The sequence below is a fragment of the Euprymna scolopes genome, chromosome 18 (genome assembly GCF_053919585.1).
Source record: "Euprymna scolopes isolate OS-2025 chromosome 18, ASM5391958v1, whole genome shotgun sequence".
NCBI classification, from domain to species: Eukaryota; Metazoa; Mollusca; class Cephalopoda; order Sepiida; family Sepiolidae; genus Euprymna; species Euprymna scolopes.
This window is the reverse complement of record NC_136499.1, coordinates 65377303-65399757: the sequence shown is the minus strand read 5'-3', so window position 1 is coordinate 65399757 and position 22455 is coordinate 65377303. Positions and strand designations below refer to the sequence as shown.

At 33.5% G+C, this 22455-nt stretch overlaps 1 protein-coding gene across 19 annotated transcripts in view; it reads left to right on the top strand.

The window, feature by feature from the left end:
* The window catches only part of LOC145297646 (histone-lysine N-methyltransferase 2C-like), a 276096-nt gene that overhangs the window by 27877 nt on the left and 225764 nt on the right, over positions 1-22455 (top strand). For all 19 annotated transcript variants that reach the window (XM_080143768.1, XM_080143763.1, XM_080143779.1 and 16 more), the window contains exons 3-7: positions 7022-8540; positions 11640-11923; positions 13358-13448; positions 21081-21296; positions 22266-22405. In XM_080143768.1, coding sequence (XP_079999894.1) covers positions 7022-8540; positions 11640-11923; positions 13358-13448; positions 21081-21296; positions 22266-22405 — 2250 coding nt within the window. The remainder of the gene's footprint in view (positions 1-7021; positions 8541-11639; positions 11924-13357; positions 13449-21080; positions 21297-22265; positions 22406-22455) is intronic.

The following is a 22455-nucleotide window of genomic DNA, read 5'->3' as shown; positions in this document are numbered from 1 at the left end:
TTGGCACCAATGTTGTATGAATAAAATTAAGTTAAATATTGATTCATTTTCATTAACTTAGTCATAACTTTTAGTAAAGTGAAAGGTGAGATGTTTATTTTGTGATACATCCTAATCAATCATATGTTGGTTTTATACTTTGTAAAATACAAAGTTATATTTATACACTTGTATAGTTGTATCTACCAGGCATTTCCCAGAAGTTTTTTTTTACTTTTATTTTATATATATATATATATATATATATATATATACTAGCAGAAGTACTCGTCGTTGACTGGGTTCAAAAACAGCCCACAGAAAATGGACTGTGATTGATGAAAGTATGATAGGTTATGAAAAGGATTTTTTTTTTTTTTTTTTTACATCGGCGTCACCACTTATCAAGGCCGATAGGCCACTCAAGGATAAGGGTTAAAGAGTGTAGAGTAGTCAAAAGGACAATATAGTAATCAATAGTAATGGAAGTTCGGTAAATTTGTTAACTTAAGTAGAACGGCTCATCAGAAACTTGTTCACGTTGGACTTGAAGACAACCATATTATAGACAGCTGGAAAGCAGGAAAACGGAAGACAATTCCACAGGCGTGCAGTTCTAAGAAAGAAGCTTTGATCATGGAATTTATGTTTAGGTTTAGGCACAGATAAAGAGTGGGGAAAATTATTGATAATGTTTTCAGCTTGTCTAGTGTTTCTTGTGAAAGTTTGGCGAGGGGGGGGGACCATAGATTGAAGCTCAGGCGAACACTTTCCATGAAAATAACGATAAAGCAGAGACAAACTCGCAACATCTCTTCTGTGAGATAGAGGTTGCAGCAAAGAGAAAAGGACATCTCCCACCAGGCCACAAAGTCTATTTTGAACCCTATCAAGGCAGGACAAGTCTTTTCTAGCAGCTCCTGCCCATATGTGGCAACAGTATTCCATCCTTGGACGTATCTGGCTCTTATATAGATAGAGAATTGCATCAGCAGTGATTGATCTACTGGATCGATAGAAGGATCCGACCATTATTCCAGCGGCCTTGGCAACAGATTTGATGTACGTATTCCATTTAAGATCAGGAGTAAAGGTCAAGCCCAGAAGCCTGTCAAAACTTGAGGCCTCCCCAAGACGAGAGCGATTCATTTTAATTGATGCCAGATGGGGATCAGAACGTTGATGATATAAAGATAGAAGCTTGGTTTTAGATGCATTAAAAGTAACCAGCCACTCCTTTCCCCATTGTACAACGTGATCAAGATCAGAGGAGAGAGAATCGGAGAGATCTTGGTCGTTTACTGTCTTAGATGTGCTACCATAGATGGTAGTGTCGTCAGCAAAAATGTCTATGAATGATGTAAGGATGTGATTTGAAAGATCATTAATGTAGATCAGGAAAAGAGTTGGTCCCAGGATGGACCCCTGAGGGACTCCAGCATTTATACTGTGAGCTTCTGATTTTTGCCCATCACCTACTACTCTTATGAACCTATCAGAGAGAAATGATTTAATAATTGAAAAGACATTTCCAGCTATACCATAGCTGAAGATCTTGTGAAGTAAACCTTTATGCCATACCCTATCAAAAGCCTTTGATATGTCAAGAGCAATTGCCCTAGAAAGGTTGCCTCTGTCGAGAGATTCGCTAATCCTATGAGATATAACTGTAAGCACATCTGCTGTAGATCTAGCAGAACGGAAACCATATTGTGTGTTTAGTGTTTCTTGTGAAAGTTTGGCGAGGGGGGACCATAGATTGAAGCTCAGTCGAACACTTTCCATGAAAATAACGATAAAGGTTAAGATAAGGATAAGAAGGTTATTTTTGCTGAGATGGTTGATTACTTCTCTATTTAACACAGATTCCAGCAACTTACTCATGACGCACAGGAGATTTATTGGCCTGTACTGAGAGGGGGATGAACGATCACCTGAATTCTTAAATACAGGGCATACTGACGAGATTTTCCAGGGTGATGGGAAGCAATTTTCCTTAAGACAACGTTTAAACAGTTTTGTAAGTATGGGTGCTAGTTCTGGTTGAAGTTTTTTTAGTACTATAATTGGAATACCGTCAGGGCCAGTTGTTTTACTGGAATCAAGGCTTTTGATTAGCTTGGCAACATCACATACAGATATTTGTATATCACATAGCGTGTTTTCTGATACAGGAGGAAATATTGGGGGTTGGCGGCCTTGGTCGCAAAGGGTAGAATTGGCTGCAAAGTTCTTGGCAAAGAGTTTGGCTTTGTCTGATGCTGACGAGATTAACTCAGGTCCATTGATGATGGTTGGGATAGAGCACACGCTTCTGTTCAGGATTCTGTTCGCAATTTGCTAAAACTGGTGGGAACCAAGTCGCTGCTCAGCTACTTTGGACTTGACGGACTGAGCATACAACTCTCTTGCGTTCTTTATTACTTTTTACAATAGTTGCTGGCAGTCCTGAAAGCGGCTTTAGTTTCCATACATCTATTACGTTGGAAGCAGTGGAAAAAGTGATTTCTGTGCGCAATAGCAGCAGCACATTCTGGAGAAAACCATGGCTGGCTATTAGGTTTTTGCTGAAACTTTTTCGAGGGTATGAAATTGTCTATACCTACAATTAACCATTCCATCAGGTCTGATACTATAGACGACACATCCTTTTTAAACATGGAACGCAGAGGAAGATCCGATATAAATGTACGGAAACTATCCCAGTCAGCCATAGTGTATCGATATACTGTACGATGGAGAGGTACGTCTGAGGACTTATTACATTTCATTTTTATCTTAATTGATACAACTGAGTGGTCGGAAGATCCAAGAGGAGACAGAACAGAAACTAAACATAGTTCAGGGCAAGTTGTGAGAAAAAGGTCTACGAGACTTGCATACTGGCCGTCATTGTCGGGCACACGGGTTGGTTCGTGAACAATCTGAGTGAGGTCATAAGCAATGGAGAAATGACAGAATCTCCCCTCATCATCGGTCTTGTTTGAGCGGGTCAACCATTCCACATTGTGAACATTGAAGTCTCCACATACGTGAATGTTAGCTGAAGGATATGCTGATAGAACTTGGTCAATTTTCTCAGATATGCTTTTAAAGATAGTAACTCCGCTGTTATGGGGGCGATAGAGAGTAAATATAAATGCCGTAGTGTGAGCTAGTGCTACTCGGAAGCACATATAGGGTAAGTTAGGATCTTCCCTGGAGATGTCCCTACCACATGGAAAGCCATCTTTTATATAGGCACATATTCCATGCCCATGGCGATCTTGGGGGTCAGATTTAGAAGTTAGGTTAGAGTATCCTTTAATTACAAACTCATTTAGGGAAATAGTCTGTCCAATCCCAGTTTCGCTTAAAAATAAAAGGTTTGGTTTAGTCTCCTGTAATTGGGTTTCAACCTCTGGAAGGTTAGAACGTAGACCCCTGATGTTGGAGAAGGAGACATGGTAGTGGGGGTCTACGTTGGAAGTTTCAGTAGGTTTTGATACTCCAAAATTTTACCCTAAGCAAAATATGATGAAAGTAAAGATAATTTTCGCAAAAATATATTTTTTTATATCAACTTTGTTTCCATTCGTAGCCAAGAGTGACCAACAAAATGATGTTTCCTTACAAAGCGAAAATGTTATATATATAATAATATAAATATACAAGAAATAAATGTTACCATAGTCAATAAAAGTTACTTTTATGGTAGAAAAGTTCATTGGTTTGTATTTTTAAGTAGTTTGTAAAAAAAATTTTTTTTTTTAATTCACGAACCGGTTTAAAAAAAAAATCAAAATGGCAGTGACTTTGAATTGGCGAGCCCGTTTTCAATTTGAAGGAGGGGCACCTGAGTATTCTGTGTTAACGTAAGGAATATTTATAAACATATTTTAATGTTTTCCGTTATTTTGTGCTTGAGGAATATTCGATTATGGCATGTATAGTTTATATAAAAATTAATTTAAGTAGTTATCGCCTCAAATTTTGTTTTAATTTCGGTTCGCTGAAATTATTTCAAGTAAAGAGCATTAAAAAGTATTTCAAAACAAAAAAAAACATGAACTGAACTTTTATTGACTATGGTAACATTTATTTCTTGTATATTCATTTTTTTGGTTAGTCGTTTGTTGGCTTTTCTGCTAAACACTCTTACTAAATAATATCGACTAAAAATCGAAAAACAAAGAAACAAAAACAGTTTTGAAAAATAATGAAGCTTTACTTACTTTAGCAAAATAATCCGAAACCGCAGAATGGGATATTAAAAAAGTAAACACGTAATTATTTTAGTTTTTTAAAGCAAAAAATCGATATGAATAAGAAGAAAATGGCGCCCTTTTCAAGCAGAACAGCTTCGTTTCAGTTTTACATTATTGAACGGTATAGTATTGCACCGTCGGATTCAGGGTTGTACTATTGTAATGTAAAGAACACACGGAAAGGGTTGTAATCAACTGAATTCCTTCTAGTACACTGACAAAAAAAACTTAAACAGATATATAAATAAAAATAAAAAGGTTATGTAAATGTTTTTAAAAAGACACGTAATCACGTGAGCAGGACTTTTTTCCTTCTTTTGACACGATAACAAGTAACGTTCTTATTTTCTATTATTTATCTATTTATCTATTTTCGAAAGAGTGCCACGTGCAAGTGGAGAAGGAAAAAAACAGCTATGCAAAATTTGTGTCAAGAATTGTCTAAAGTTCCGACTTTTTTTTTTTTTTTGGTTTTCACTATAATAAAAACGTGAATTTATTCGACACAATATAATTCAACTCAAAAAAATAAATAAAAGCTAATGTGAATTAAGATTAAAGTTAAGGTGTTATTGTGGACCCTCACCCCTTTTAAAAAACCTTGTTAAACTTTGTGACATATTTACATTCTATGGAGGTCAAGCGCGAATGAACACTCAATAATTTTATTATACCATATTTCTTCAAACTGAAACATAATTATCAAAGTATACTTACGCAAATAGTTATGAAAAGTCTTTGTTAAAGTTTGTGCCATACTTCCATTGAGTACAGGCGCGAACGCAAACCCCACAATTTTATTATACCATCCCTATTAAAGTCGAAACATACTTATCAAAGTATTGTTCTGTACACCTATATCAAAAACCCTTGTAAACATTTTTTTTCATTTTTTATTTCCATACTTTGGGGGCCAGGCACGAACGCAGACCCCACAACTTTTATGAACCACCTGCCAGATCAAACATGCCCATTCCTGATCCTCGATACATCTTCTGTCATTATATGTAATCAGTTTTTTAAACTAGTAAACCATATAGGAGCCTATTCGTGACCAGACACACACATACACACACAGATGTTCAGCTTTATATTATATATATATATAAAGATAAATAAGAATTTGAAAATTAAATTTAATCATTATGTAAATTATTAATTGAACAAAATTGTTTTAAAGCCATAAATAACAAGTTATGGTAATAATTTAATCTCTATTTATAAAATTATTCTATTTAAATAGCTTCCAGGGCTTTAAATTAGTAATTGTTATAGAATTTTAAGGTCAGAAATACATCTTCCATTTGACAGGTTAAATTTCTTTCAAATTTTGTAAATTTACAAGTAATTTAAATCATTTTTCAATTATTAAAAGATTAAAACAACTGAATTATTTATGAAGTTGAAATGCATTTTAGTAGATTTAGTTTGTAATTTTTTTTAAAGTTTGCATTTTTTAATTTCAATAAAATATACATTAATAGTAAATCAGAAAAATGTAGAAATATGAAGCACACTAACATACAAGAAGTGGTCACATAATTTTATTACTATAGAGATTATCAATATATTGGGAATCACATTAGTCAATAGTTTTTGTTTGGTAACTTATCAAGTATTTAAAACATTAATTCTTTAAGAAAGTACATTTATCAATGAGAATACCATTTTAAAATGAAGTGTGACTGATCAGTCCATTGACAGAGCCTCTTATAGTTAATGCATACATTTCTTCTAAATGTCTATATTTTTTGACAAATGTAAACTTATGCATTTTTTGGAATACGCCTCAGATTACCCCCCCCCCCCAAAAAAAAAACTGAATTTGTATGTTGTTGACAAAATTACCTATGTGTATATTTTAAATAAAGAAATTTGTTTACTACAAAAATAGCAATTTACAAAATAAGATTTAATTTTAAATATGAATTAAAAGCTAGTGACAATGTTGATTGATATTAAATATGATTAAAAATATTTTATTTAATGAAAAGTTTTAATTTTAATTCACAAATCATTAAAAAAAAAAAAGATTATAATTTTATCTTGTTGACATTTCTTTGAGTGAAATTTTTTCTTTTTTTCAAATTTCTATAATTTTCAGATAAGTCCCTCTCCTGTACAATTTGTACATAAGCTAAAGGAAATTTGGGGCCTCAATCACTACCATCCCAGGGCTTGGTGTTGATAGTATAATGGAGATGTCTCTTAATAGGTTTTTCTTAAAAAAAGAAGTTTAAATTTGAATTTTAGTTAACAATTTAAGAAACTGTTATTTCTTTGATTTTTTTGTTATATTCTCTTAAACACTTGCACACACAAAAAAGTAATTTATGAAGTAGTGGGTTTTCTTTTCACTTTCACGGAGATGATTTTTATCACACAACATGCAAAAATTTTTCTTTTTCTCAAAACCAGAAAACCCAAATGTAAATTAATGAACAATGACACAACAAATCTCCAAAGCTAAACCATGATACTACACTCTTTGCTTATTAGGTCTATAGAAATAAACTAATTTTTATACATATTGTGCACGTTACTTGTTTTAATAATTATAAAAAGTATTGCAATCATATTAGAACCTCTGTCAAATCAAAGTATACATTTTAACTATTGTCTCTAAAACTCGGAATGGATTAAAATAGCCTGGAACAAAAAAATGTTTTTGTGTTTTTTAATAGAATTTTATTGAATAAATGAAAGTGGTATTTAAATTAGGTCCCAGAAAGGAGTATCAATATTTAACAGAATATTAATTGTCTGTTCTTTTCTTTTATTTTTTTTTGTTGAAGCTTCATTGGTTAAGGAAGAACAGCTGGTGGAAGAGCACCAAGAAATTGATGACCAACCTGCTGCTGCTGCTGTCTCCTTAAATATTGAACCCAGCAAAAATGACCAAGGCCGACAGTTGGAATGTACCATCTCTGAATCGAAAAGCCAGTCACCCCAGTCAAACACCGTCAAGGAGGGGGAACAGCAGCAGCAGCAGTCAACCAAGGATGGGGGTGAAAAGTTGCAAAATTCAGAATCCTCTCCCAAACAACTGTCCCCTCTTCCCGGACAGCAACAACCACCTCCACTCCCAACACTTCCACCACAACCTCCTCCTCCACCTCTTCCAAAACAGCCACTGTCACTTCAAGAGCAATCAAAGGAACATTCACTATCTTCACTGCTGCCATCTCCAGCACTTGTGCCATCTTCTCAATCCGAGATATCTTTACAAACTGAACAGTCCAATTCACCATCACAAACTCTGTCACAATCACCAGCACCACAATCGGATCGACAACAGCAACAATCACCTAAAGTCGCAAATCAAGAAACACAAGCAGAAGCACTGGAAGAGCAGAAACAAGATCAGTTCAAACAGTTATCACAACCTCAAATGTCAAAACATCAAAAAGGAGATGAAGAGCAGTCCAAATCATTGGTACATCAGCAAGAACTCTTGGAGCCTAAAAATCAATCGTTGGCGATGGAGATGCAATTGTTGCAAGCAGAGACAAAGTTGCCAGGATCACTGCCAGAATCCGAGAAACAGTTGCAGCAATTGTCCCAGGTTAGCAAAGTTCAGCAGGCGGAGCAGAAGCCTGAAGTGCAGCACTCATCGGAGTTGGAACAGATCAGTGTTAAGGAACATCAGCAAAAGTCAGATGTTGGTGAACCAGGGTCATCGCAACAACAGGACGTTCCTACTGAGTTGTCTCAATCGGAACCTCAATCTGGGTCGCCTGCCTCTGAGGAGCATTTGGTGTCTGATAAAGAATCCAAGTCTAAAGTGGAACCCCAACAACCCAAACAACAGCAGCCTCCAGAACCAGAACCTTCTCAAAGAGAACCACCCCAGCCGGAACCTCCACCACAGTTTCTCAGTGAACAAGTAATGGGTATAAAATTGCAGCAGCCGCAAGTAAAGCAAGAACTGTCAAGAATGAAGACTGAAAAAATAAGTGGATTAGGCCAATCAACCTCAACTCCCCATTTAGGATCTGCTTTATCTGCCCCAGAATCTCTACCCCTGCAGGATGCTTCAAATGAGAGTAGTCTGCAAGGGGAAGAACACCGGCAGGAAATGGCCTCACAGTCTTCGGGGGGTGTATTTCTGTCTGCAGATAGTTCATTATCTCATGGAATTGACTCTTTAAGTAGCGCAGGGAATCAAAAAGAACCCGTAGGAAACGGTAGCACGGCCACTACTACTACTACTACTACTATTAGTAGTAGCAATAGTGCAGCTGTTGTACAACCGAAGCGTGGACCTGGTAGACCAAGAAAGGAAGCATCTGCACAATTTGGCAAGAAGAAAAAGTAAGTATCTGTTGTGTGATAAGATAAAGAAAAAACATTAAATATAAATAGATACTCATGATGATAGCAAGCACTTCATAAGGACAAGAATATTTTTGATAGTTTATCTATTTCAAAGATTGTTATATTTATTTTTTATTAATTTTAATGTCCAGCCAAGCAAGTATATTTGTGTTCTCAAAAAGATTCAGTTTATCCAAATCTCATTTCAAGTATTTCAAATATATGTACTAACTTGTTTCTTGTTTTACACTAATGTTTATACTAAGTCACTAATGTTTGATTAAATATTAACCAAAAGCAATTCCCTCATCCAGTAGCACAGCTCTGAAATTTAATTCATGAGAATACTGCTGCAGAAATTCAATAAGTTTTAATTTTTATAAATCTTTTTTGTTTATCAATCAGTTGTTCAAATTTTTGTATACATCTTGTAAGTTCATGGTGATTGTCAGTTTCTAAACTTGTGTTTAACAGGCCACGTGGTAGCAGCTAATACATGTATTTATGTTTTTGAATTTTTGAGATGAGAATTGAGAATTTTTATTATTTGGACTAATATTTTCATCTGGTTATATTCACAATGGTTTGGATGATAAAATTGCTGATCTTCAAGCTTTGGAAACCAACTAGTTGAACTTCAATATAATGTATTCTCAAGTTAGACAAGACATACTTAAAGATTTCATTGTCCGAAACAATGTGAATAATAATGATCCAATGAGAATGCTAGTTTTAATTATACAAAGTTATGAAAATAGACATGGGAATTAAGATATACAGATTTTTTTAGCATTTCATCACCCTATAAGGATTTTTTAGGCTGAAATGCATGGGATATATGTTAGTGGGTGTTTACCAGGAGTATCTGAGATTGAATCAGGAACTGTCTATGCCGTTTCTATTTTTACATTTTATAATATTCAATTTTTTTGGGTATAAGTAAAGTGACATTAATTAAAATAAATTTTAGGAAATTTATAGGTTTTAATATTCTTGTGGTACAATCAGCACTGCATTTCTCAGGAATCAATGAGAACCACTGTACCTTCAAGTTTTGAACCCTTTATTAAGATTTCTATTTTTTAATTTCTATTGTTTAAAATGAAATATATTTTATATTTATAGATGGTAAGCACAAATGCAAGCCTCTATAATAATCTGCCACCTTTGATCCAAATGAAATATAATTATCCAAATATTCAGAGTAATGTAGGTTATGAGTATATATGATTATGGGTGTCTATCTCCAAACGCTCTAGGAGGAGTTAGTTCTTGCCTGTCTATTTTTGTGAACAAAGTATAAATGTCTTTCTTTTTCTTATTTTTGACACCTGTTCTTAAAAAACAAAAACAAAAAAACAACTATTCAAACTCTCTACCTTGTGAATAAACTTTCTTTGATAACATAAATTGCTATTTTATAAAGGGATCATTTATTCAATATTAAACTAAGTTCTACTTCCCTTCCCCTCCATACAATTTGGTTTAAATAATTTCTAAAAAAAAAAAAAAAATCTTAAGAATTATCAAAAAGCAAAGAATCTATTGTATACTTGAACTTTTTGATTTCTAGTGTTTTGCCGTCAAGGTAAATCATTAATTTTTCTTGAAGGGAGAGAAGCTACCATGATGACCTTGGTTATAAAAGCATTTTCATTTCTAATTATGAAGAAATTAAATTTCATCAACAAGGAATTTATTAAGATGCAAACCATTCAAGCTGCACATTCAATGATGAAAATATTTTGATTTTTAGCATTACTGACTGACAAAATTTCTCAAAAGATGTACAAATGCTTCTCAGGGCTCTACATTGCGAGTGAAACGGTCGCATTTGAAAGTTAAATTATTTAAACAGTAAAAGTTTAATAGAGCAATGTACTCTTTTTTTATTTTTTTTTTTTAACAAAGACTTTAAAATAATATCTTAAGAAATCAGAATGTTTATATCTTCAAATATCAAACATAAAATTTGTTGTATATTTAGAATTACACGTATTAAAACAACACAGAAAAATCTTTATAATGTACATACTCATCACAGAACGAAGATATCATATTCTAAAAATCATGTGAGTTTGGCTAGCAAATAAAAATATTCAGTTGTCACAGGGCAACTAAAGATAAATTTGTCCATAGAGCCCTGCTTTTAAGAAAAGAACATTTTAAAACCATGTCAAATCATGCTTATGTATTTAAACAATTTCTTCTAAATGTTATGACCCTTCAACATAATTTCTAATGGCCTTTGTATTTCTAATTCTGTCTCTATGTGGTGTAAGACAGTTATTAAGGCAGCTGATCTGGTTGACAAGTATCAGGGTGACTTGTCTGAGTGAGTGCTCAGGTCCACAAGTATTCAAATGCTGTTGCAACAATAATTGACATTTTGCAACCATAAACAAGCTCATTTTTTAAATCTAAATTGAGCATATACCATGTTGGTATTCCATTGTGTGATGCATAAACAAACCAGCGGAAATATCCTTATTAGAAGGGAGTTATAATAATGAGATACATTTGTAACTTTTAATAACGAGAGACAAAATTTCAAAATGCTTTAAATAAAAAATTTTGTTAAAAAATGCGAAAATGTTATAAATTTGAAAAGTTTTGTGGAATTAAGTCTATATCAGTCATTGGTAAATTAAAAGTAAACATTTTTTTAGCAATCAATAAAATTTAAAAAAATTCACTTGGTTGTTCATGCTCTCTTAAGGAGCTCTTGAAAAAGAGGTGGAACCCCTAAATACTTCAATGCTATCAAACATTCTGTAAATGTTTATGCAAGTGTGATTACTTGGAAAATTTTGTAGAGTTAAACTTCAGTTAGTGTCTTAAAATAGTTAACAAAAAATGTTTTAATTAAAATTTGGTTTCGCATCAGTGACTCCTTTCTTCGTCATCCTGCTAGAGGGTTACTGAAATGTTTTTAAAAGAATTAGAAATCTAGTTTAAAGAAATCTTTAATTATTTATTTCATGCTTTTAAATGTTAAAAAGTTTATAAGATTATCAATATTATATTAAAAAATAATATTAAATGTTAGTATTTTTAATATATTTAATTCCTTAATGATGTTATATTCATTTTTAGTCGAGTGAAGCCTTCCGGGCGTAAGCCAAAATACACTTCTACCATTGAAGTGTTCAATCCTGAGACGGCTATGGATATTAGCTCCGAAGGTATGGACTCCACCTTGTTCAAGCTTCATCATGAATCAACAACATCTGCTGCTGCTGCTGCCGAAGCCGCCGCTGCTGCTGCTGCTGCACTTCCTGTTACGGTTGTTAAGACTGAACCCATATCAAGTTTGATTCCGGATGATGTCCTTGCAGATGAATCAACTGAAACTGAATTATCAGAAACAACATCAGCTGGTAATATATCTTTCATCATTAAAGTATATTTAGGCAGTAAACCTTCCCAGAGATATGTTTCATCATTGTATAAAACTTAAATGACAAAATACTATCAGATATCAGATAACATAAATTATTACTTTTTTTATATATATATATATATATACTAGCAGGCAAAAAGTCACATATTTCTTTTTGAATTTTATTGCTCTCTCTTTATCTTTCCCTCTCTCCATCCCTCTCTTTGTCCTCTGTCCAGCCCAGCCCTCTCTTTGTCCTCTGTCCAGCCCATCCCTCTCTTTGTCCTCTGTCCAGCCCATCCCTCTCTTTGTCCTCTGTCCAGCCCATCCCTCTCTTTGCTCTCTGTCCAGCTCATCCCTCTCTTTGTCCTTTGTCCAGCCCATCCCTCTCTTTGCCCTCTGTCCAGCCCATCCCTCTCTTTGCCCTCTGTCCAGCCCATCCCTCTCTTTGCCCTCTGTCCAGCCCATCCCTCTCTTTGCCCTCTGTCCAGCCCATCCCTCTCTTTGCTCTCTGTCCAGCCCATCCGTCTCTTTGCTCTCTGTCCAGCCCATCCGTCTCTTTGCTCTCTGTCCAGCCCATCCGTCTCTTTGCTCTCTGTCCAGCCCATCCGTCTCTTTGCTCTCTGTCCAGCCCATCCCTCTCTTTGCTCTCTGTCCAGCCCATCCCTCTCTTTGCTCTCTGTCCAGCCCATCCCTCTCTTTGCTCTCTGTCCAGCCCATCCCTCTCTTTGCTCTCTGTCCAGCCCATCCCTCTCTTTGCTCTCTGTCCAGCCCATCCCTCTCTTTGCTCTCTGTCCAGCCCATCCCTCTCTTTGCTCTCTGTCCAGCCCATCCCTCTCTTTGCTCTCTGTCCAGCCCATCCCTCTCTTTGCTCTCTGTCCAGCCCATCCCTCTCTTTGCTCTCTGTCCAGCCCATCCGTCTCTTTGCTCTCTGTCCAGCCCATCCCTCTCTTTGCTCTCTGTCCAGCCCATCCCTCTCTTTGCTCTCTGTCCAGCCCATCCCTCTCCTTGCTCTCTGTCTAGCCCATCCCTCTCTTTGCTCTCTGTCCAGCCCATTCCTCTCTTTGCTCTCTGTCCAGCCCATTCCTCTCTTTGAACATACACACATTTATAAATTCCTCAATGAATGAGTCAGCGTATGGAAATGAATTCCTTGATTAAAAAATCAGAGTTAATTCCCTTCAGTTAGTACATAATCTGACCCTCATCTCCATACCTGACGAAATCTGTGCCAGCTCAAGGTTAAATAATGAATAATTTTTTTTATAAATTTTAAATATTATTCATTGTTGCTTTTTGAATTTTAGCTGAACGATGAAGATAAATACACAAATAATTATAGTGTTTGAACAAAGTTTTATCTGTATAAGTTATTTGAACTGTTTAACATTTAAGAAAATAGTCATTTAAATGTACTTCGTTTCTTTTGCAGATGTAGCAAGCAGTGAAATATTAGGAAGTTCTTCCTTACAACCATCTGAACGTCATATCTCAGAAGACTCAAATTCAAGTGGAACGCCCAGGTAAATTTTACATACATTTCTTATTTTATAAACATCTGCATTTAAAACAAAATTATCTTAAAAATGTTACATATATGTATATATATGTTCCTTTAATATACAATTATGTTGATTAGACATCCATACTGGTGGTTTCTGGGGTAAAAGTTGTGAGTTTTAAAGCCAGGAACCGCTGGTGTAGATGACTAATTAACACATAATTGTCTGATATTTAATTCTAAATAAAATCTTTTGTTTTTACTAGGTTCTGCAATGTCATTATTTCTTGTATAATTTGTTATATTTACGATATAAATTTGTTTGCTTATGTATGTGTGAGTATATATATTTACATACACATATTTGTCAATGTTTGTGTCTTAGAGAAATTAATATGTGAACCCAACATCCAAATAATTTTTTAGGTTCATAAAATAACTGAAATATATACATTCTATATGTAAAGAAACAAGTTATTGTTAAAAATAGATTTTCTTTGTTTCATAAAACCTGAATAAAATAAAACAAAGAAGGGACATCTCCAGAGAAGATCCTAACTTACCCTATATGTGCTTCCGGGTTGCACTTGCTCAAACTACCACGTTTATATTTGCTCTCTATCGCCCCCACAACAGTGGAGTTACTATCTTTAAAAGCAGATCCGAGAAAATTGACCATGTCCTATCTGCTTATCCTTCAACTAATATTCATGTCTGTGGGGACTTCAATGTTCACAATGTGGAATGGTTAACTCTCTCAAACAAGACTGATGATGAGGGGAGGTTCTGTCATGATTTCTCTATTGCACTCACTCAGATTGTTCGCAAACCAACCCGTGTGCCTGATACTGATGACTAGTATGCAAGTCTCGTAGACCTTTTTCTCACAACTTGCCCTGAACTGTGTTCAGCTTTTGTTCTGTCTCCACTTGGCTCTTCCGACCACTCTGTTGTATCAGTTAAGATAAAAATGAAATTTAAGAAGTCCTCAGATGTACCTCTCCATTGTACAGTATATCGATACTCTATGGCTGACTGGGATAGCTTCCGTACATTTATATCAGATCTACCTCTGCGTTCCATGTTTAAAAAGGATGTGTTCTCCATAGTATCAGACCTGATGGAATGGTTAATTGTAGGCATAGACCGATTCATACCATCCAAAAAATTCCAACAAAAACCTAACAGCCAGCCATGGTTTTCCCCAGAATGTGCTGCTGCCATCACGCACAGAAATCACTTTTTCCATAGCTACCAACATAATAGATGTACTGAGACTAAAGCTGCTTTCAGGACTGCCAGCAACCACTGTAAATGAGTAATAAAAAATGCAAGAGAGCTACATGTTCAGTCCGTTAAATCCAAAGTAGCTGAGCAGCGACTTGGTTCCCACCAGTTTTGGCAAATAGCAAACAGAATCCTGAACAGAAGCGTGTGCTCTATCCCAACCATCATCAATGGACCTGAGTTAATCTCGTCAGCATCAGACAAAGCCAAACATTTTGCCAAGAAGTTTGCAGCTAATTCTACCCTTTGCGACCAAGGCCACCAACCCCCAATATTTCCTCCTATATCAGAAAACACACTGTGATATACAAATATCTGCATGTGATGTTGCCAAGCTAATCAAAATCTTGATTCCCGTAAAGCAACTGGCCCTGACGGTATTCCAATTATAGTACTAAAAAAAAAAAACTTCAACCAGAACTAGCACCCATACTTACAGAATTGTTTAAACGTTGTCTTAATGAGAATTGCTTCCCATCACCCTGGAAAATCTCATCAGTATGCTCTGTATTTAAGAATTCAGGTGATTGGTCATCTCCCTCTCAGTACAGGCCAATAAGTCTTCTGTGCGTCATGAATAAGTTGCTGGAATCTGTATTAAATAGAGAAGTAATCAACCATCTCAGCAAAAATAACCTTCTTAGTGACACGCAATATGATTTCCGTTATCCCAGATCTACAGCAGATGTGCTATATTTCATAGGATTAGCGAATCTCTTGACGAAGGCTACCTTTCTAGGGCAATTGCTCTTGACATATCAAAGGCTTTTGATAGGGTATGGCATAAAGGTTTACTTCACAAGATCTCCAGCTATGGTATAGCTGGAAATGTCTTTTCAATTATTAAATCATTTCTCTCTGATAGGTTCATAAGAGTAGTAGTTGATGGGCAGAAATCAGAAGCTCATAGTATTAATACTGGAGTCCCTCAGGGGTTCATCTTGGGTCCAACTCTCTTCCTGATCTACATTAATGATCTTCCAAATCACATCCTTACATCATTCGTAGACATTTATGTTGATGACACTATTATCAATGGTAGCACATCTAAGACCGTAAACGACCAAGTTCTCGCCGATTCTTTCTCCTCTGATCTTGAGCGTGTGGTACAATGGGGAAAAGAGTGGCTTGTTACTTTTAATGCATCTAAAACCAAGCTTTTATCTTTACATCATCAATGCTCTGTTCCCCATCTGGCATCAATTGAAATGAATGGCTCTCGTCTTGGGGAGACCTCATGTTTTGACAAGCTTCTGGGCTTGACCTTTACTCCTGATCTGAAATGGAACACATACATTAAATCCGTTGCCAAGGCCGCTGGAAAAATGGTGGGATCCTTCTATCGATCCAGTAGATATCTCACTGCTGATGCAATTCTCTATCTATATAAGAGCCAAATACGTCTAAGGGTGGAGTACTGTTGCCACATCTGGGCAGGAGCTGCTAGAAAGGACTTATCCTGCCTTGATATATGAAAAATGTTCTTTTTAAAAAATTAATATTAAATTAAATCTTTATATACATGTTAAATTCCAATGTAATTTTAAAACTACAAATCAAATAATTTTATAGAATGACATCATTTAAAGGAAAAATTGTTACACTGAAGTAAAATGTACATTTTTTTTTTCAGTTTTAAAAACATTTTTTAGAAATGAAGATATTTTATTAGTATTTTTAAGATTGAAAATAATTAAAGAAAAAATGAGTAGATTTTATTATATCTTTAAGTAGTAATACACACGGACGAAAAAACGCTTTGGATAATCACAGATTTCAAGGTAGTTCTACTAAAATAGCCATATTTTTTAAACCAAAGCACTTCAAGTCTTCAAATTACTACTGTTTTGTTCGGAAATGAATATACTTTCAAATGAATTAATAAATATGAATGTACATTATATATTTTAAGAGTTTTAAGCAAATAAAGTGATAAAAATGTGAACGTCATAAAATGGCGTTTTCGGTAAGGTTTTGTAATGGCCCCCCCTGTTTTCTAAAGGTCCGTACCGTGATTGTATGAAGAATTTCGTCATGAAATTTGGGAACCAATCAGTAGAGGTGTTAATCTTAATACTGTCAAGTGTCCGAAATATTTTTGACCATTTCTATTTTTGTTGTGTTAAAAATAAGACTTTAATATGACTAGTATCGAACATTTTGAAAAAAAAATTCTTCGGACACCCAGTAGTAAGTAAATCAATCTTTTTACTATCTTTATCAATTAAAAGTATTATTTTATGTTGAGTAGGACCGCGGTAATTGATAATTTAAAAGGACCTACCCGAAAAAAAAATTATTGCTATTTCTCGAATTTGGTCAAATGAAGTACTAGCAGCAGCAGCAGCAGCTCCAGCCTGTAGAATCAGCCATAGCACAGCACAGTGTATAAACAACACGCGTTCTTTAATTTTTATTCAAGAACGAATTAAGAAAAACATGAAAATATGAATATAAATGTTCTTATATGTTTAATTAGAGCTATTTTGTTATCAGAATAACATTAGTTTAGAACTATTCGGTTTTCAGAATGTATAATAACAATCCCAACCAATTCGGCATTATGAATCTGTAGCAGTGTCAGAATCTTTGGGAAAATCGCCATTGCAAATTTGACACCCCTAAGACAAAACTGCGAATAAAATATAAAAAAATCGTAATTTCTGTTTTTAAAGTAGGTTTTTTATTTTATTTATGGAATATACTTCCAAAATAAACTATTAAAGTTGTTTCAAACGTAATAAAAATATTATTTCTTATTTGTTAAAAAACCGTGTTGACAAAATATCCGCTCGCGGTGATTGAATACGCGGACATTCATTGAATCTGTTGCAATTTCTCACATTTCTCGTCAAATTTAAAAACATGGTTAAAAAAACAAAATAAACTTTTGTAGATTGCATGCACTTTTATTCTTTAAATTAGTTTTGAACAGCGAATTAAAACAATGTTTTACTGCGAACAGCCACAAATGTTTTTTTTTCAAAATCAAAATAAGTATCAAAATCTCGTTTATACATAGATTCGAAAAAGTTGTCAAAAAACAAATATATAACAAATAAATATTATCAAAGGCAAGATAAGTTACTTTTCTACCTAACTGGATAATTTTCTAGTGTTTTTATTTAATGTAACATGTTTATTCAGCTCGAAAAACGTACAGTGTTTACCGATGTATTGGAAAATTAAAAATGGCGCCCGGCCCGACTCTTTGACACGGTAAGTTTGAGAAAAGGAGTTAAAAATAAAAAAAACTATACAAAATACTGTTAAAAACTCACCGAATATATGTCAGCCTATGTCACATGTCACGGTAACATATATTGAGCGAGTTTCTAGCAGTATTTTGTCTACTTTTTTATTTTTAACTCTTTTCCACAAACTTACCGTTTCAAGAGTCGGGCGCCATTTTAAATTTTCCAAAACATCGGTAAACACTGTTTTCAAGCTGAATAAACATGTTACATTAAATAAAAACACTAAAAAATTATCCAGTTATGTAGAAAAGTAACTTGCTTTTGATAACATTTATTTGTTATATATTTGTTTTTTGACAACTTTTTCGAATCTGTGTATAGTAATACAAACCCTCAAAATCTATATCAATATTCTTGAAATTTTAAAAGAAAACACATCAAACTACAATTAGGAAGCTTTTTGTTTCGTTATTTTTTTTTTTCTACTTATTAAGCGAAAGATATTTTTACAACCTGCTCCAGCGTAGTATAAACGGCCTATGGAATTAACACCTTCAACCTCGAAAATAGAAATCAACAAATTTATGGAATTTTCTTGGAAATTTCGCAACGCAGTTTCTTATTAAATTAAAACTAAATATAACATTTTATTATTTACCTGTTGAATACACACACACACACATATATATATATATATCTTTCTGTAAAATATTTATTTGAAATGGAAACGGCATTTTGCAGTTAGGACAACAAAACAAAAATGAAGTAACGGTTCGTATTCCTAAAACACTCTTTAACCCTAACAATAACACTAAGTTCGAGTGGCAAGCCCCCCCCCCCAATAAAATACCTTTGTAAGCCACATACAAGCATCTAAAACAAACAAACAAAAAATAGATCCTTCCTTAAAGAAAAATACACATGAAAATAAATTGGTTAACTGTCCTAAAATGCTAGAATAGCCAGGAAATGGTGAATTATTTTACATTAAATTTTTGTGAAACTAACCGCTCCCCCCTCTAATATTGTTTTTGTTAGCTTTGTCTCTGTCAAGTTTTCAGTATGTTCACACATAATTTTCCTTAGCCCCTACAATTAATTCAAAGTCCGAATGGCAACCCTCCCCATATTCTCATTGCATAGAAACCCTCTTAAAACTACACATAATCATCTTAAAAAAAAAAAGACAAAAAAACAGTTAACTGCCCTAAAATGCTAGAATGACCTATATTAGGAAATTATTTTACATTCAATTCTAAAATAATTTGTTTATCTTTCATTAAAGTTTTTCATGGCATTTTATACATAATTTCCTAAAAAGGTAGAATCACATTTTGGAGGGGTGGTCAGAAGGAGTTGAGTGGGGTTAAACAGAAGGTGTTAATCTACAATAATACCAAAGAAATATTGCAATATATTCATTTTTAAATGGTCTTATGTTTAGATTTAAGTTTTTTGTACATAAAGCACATTACAATTTAACTTTGAGTTCTCCAACTTCTTTTCTGTTTATGGATACATGACATTTTTAAGGAATTGCTGCATATTTATGCACATTTACTGCAGATTATTTGGAAACCATAAACTTTGGGAGATTTTCAGTTGCATATTCTGATTCCTTGTACAAAAATACACTTATATGGTAAATTTCATTTCTTAGTCTTGTGTTTTAACAAAGATATGACATTTTTACTGAAAAAGTAGTGTAAAAAATGTGACGAAACGCATATGGTCTTAAAGAGGGAAAAATATCCAAACGTGTGAGGCACAAAAATAGCCATAACTTCCTTAATTTTAATCAGATTTTAAAAATTTAGCTCTTTCTATGCATACCAATATTGAAATATTTCAAGCTATTTCAATTTTTTCATGTGTATTGCTACTTTAAGAACATTACGGTGCTATTTTTTTTTTCATTTGTTAGACTGTAAAGACGCAAAAAATTTTCTTGATTCTTTAAATAAAAAATAATATCTGTGAAGAATATATATGAAAAATATTTAGATTATTTTTATTGATATTTTTAAGATTTAAAATAAGTATTTTATTTATTTTTTAAGAACATCACGACACTGAGAATTTTTGTTTTTACTTAGCCTCATATTGGAATGTTATTTTTAACTATTCTTTTTGCAAAAATTGTACACAAGATATTTGAAATTCTTTTTTCTAAGAAAACTTTAACCTGCAATATATCTCCACATTGCAACAGTAGGATAATACTACTATTTATAATTTAATAAATGTTCTGAATTTACTCTTAAAAATTAAAAAAAAAAAAACATCTTCATACTATTGTTTCTACTCAGTTAGTCTTTTGAAATGGGCAGAAACTGTTGTACAGGGTGCCCAAAAAGTCACTAAAGGGTTTTGAACTTAAATAGATTCTTTATTTTTGATATCTTTCTGTAATTTTAACAGAATCTAACTAAGACATTAGGAAATTAAAAACAAAAAACAAAAAAAACAAAACAAATGCAAAATTCAAACTATCTTTGTTTATGAAAAATAATGTCTTTTAAATGTTGCCCATTTTCAGCTTCGCATATTTGTGCTCTTTCCAAAACATTATTCATGACAGATTGCAGAATCTCTGGATTGTGATTTAACTCCGTTATTTCATTCCTGATGTTTTCTTTCAATTCTTGCAGGGTTTGGGGTTTGATAACCTAGACTATTTCTTTAAGATATCCCTCACAAGAAAAAGTCTGTGTTAGTCAAGTCCAGGGAACGTGGTAGCTATTTGACATTGCCATAGCAAGAAATAATGTTGTCGCCAAGTTTACCTCTGATTTTGGTAAAACTATTTCGCAACTTGCATACATTGTTCACTGCTATACTTATTCATAATTAATTTCCAAAATATTATCTGTAAAATATCTGAAATAGGAAAAAAAAAAAAAAAAATCATTAATGGTAAAATGACAAAGATTTTCAATCCTTCAGTGACTTTTTGGACACCCTGTATAAGATTTTATTTATTTTAATTAAGTTTGGAACATTTATTAAATTGTTTTGAACTCTAGTAATATAAACACTTGATCTATTAACCCAATTTTTGTATGAATCTAAAAGAATTTAAATATCTACTACATAAACCATCCATTTTGGAAATTTCTTTCAAATTTTATTTAATGGTTGGTAATTTATTTTTCTTTCCCTAATTACAGCAATAATCGTACGTGTGCCTTCTGTAATTGTGCTGAAAACAGTTTACTGGGTCAAGGGTTATTATCAAGATATGATCCTACTCCAGCATTCAATCCTTTCAAGCGTATTTTACAGCGGGCTCGGAGGACATCTTCTGAAATTGATGACAAAGGAAATGATAAAAATCCTAAGCACTTAACATGGAGAAGACCTCGAGGCCCATCTCGACCAGCAAGGTATTAAAAGTTAGCTTTTAAAATGTCTGCATGTTTTCTTTTTCTCAGTTTTTGTTTCACTTTCACCTTGTGATATAATGTTATAATCAGTAAATGTTATTTTGGTCTGATTGTGATGTCATTTTTTTTTTTTTTTGAATTTGAAAAAGAATTGTATATTTTAAAATAAAGCTGTCAAATGCAACCTTGGGAAGTTGATAGAATCTGACTCATTAATTTTTTCTTACCTCTTTGGGCATCTCTTATTTTAATCAATAATCCCATTTCTATTTCTAATGAAAAAAACTATATATAATCTAATATATAGTACTGCTACTTGTGATGCTATTTTGTTTTTATTAATATTAATGAGCTATTTCTGTTTAAAATTTTATAGTTATTTTTATTACTTTTGACTGTAAATAAAGGGAATTAATAATAAAATTGAATATTAGACTCTATAAAACAAAAACGGAAACTTAACCTAGTGACAGTTTGGCTGATAGAAATATAAGAGATAAGTCATTTGATGAATTGTAAATTGCAGCTAATTAGACCAATTAAAATGGAATATTTTACTGTTTTGCATTATTAAAGAAATCTTTGAGGAAACAAATGTTGATTCACTCAGCTTTAATATAATTATAGATATAGATAAAATTCTCTTTAATATTTCATCAGATAGACCTCAAGCATTTCCTTGTAAATTTTTACTTTTTTGCCGTTACTACTAAATTCATCAGTTTATTTGTAACATTTTCTACACTTGTGCTACTTTTAACTTTATTAGATTATTTGCTCCAGGAGTATATAACTGTTAGAACAATAATCTCATCTTATGGTAAATTTTGTTTTGGAAATAGATTTCCAGTATGAGGAGGTATTAACAAAAAAATCCCCAAAACAAAAATTTTTAAAACATAATAAATATGTCATGTGAGATATGCTCAAGTAATCACACAATAAATTTATTTGTCCTTTAATTTCCAGGGAGCGTAGCAAATCTCCTCGGCGCCCGAATCCCCACAGTATACATGATGAAGAAGGTCGTCCTGTTACAATTGTCGATGAACTCAGTTCGGTTGGGCATTCTGAGGATGTTGATGTGCATCAGGTTTATGAAATCACGGGTATTTGTTTGCATTGGTTTCTCAAGCAATTACAACACTCTAAGCAATTT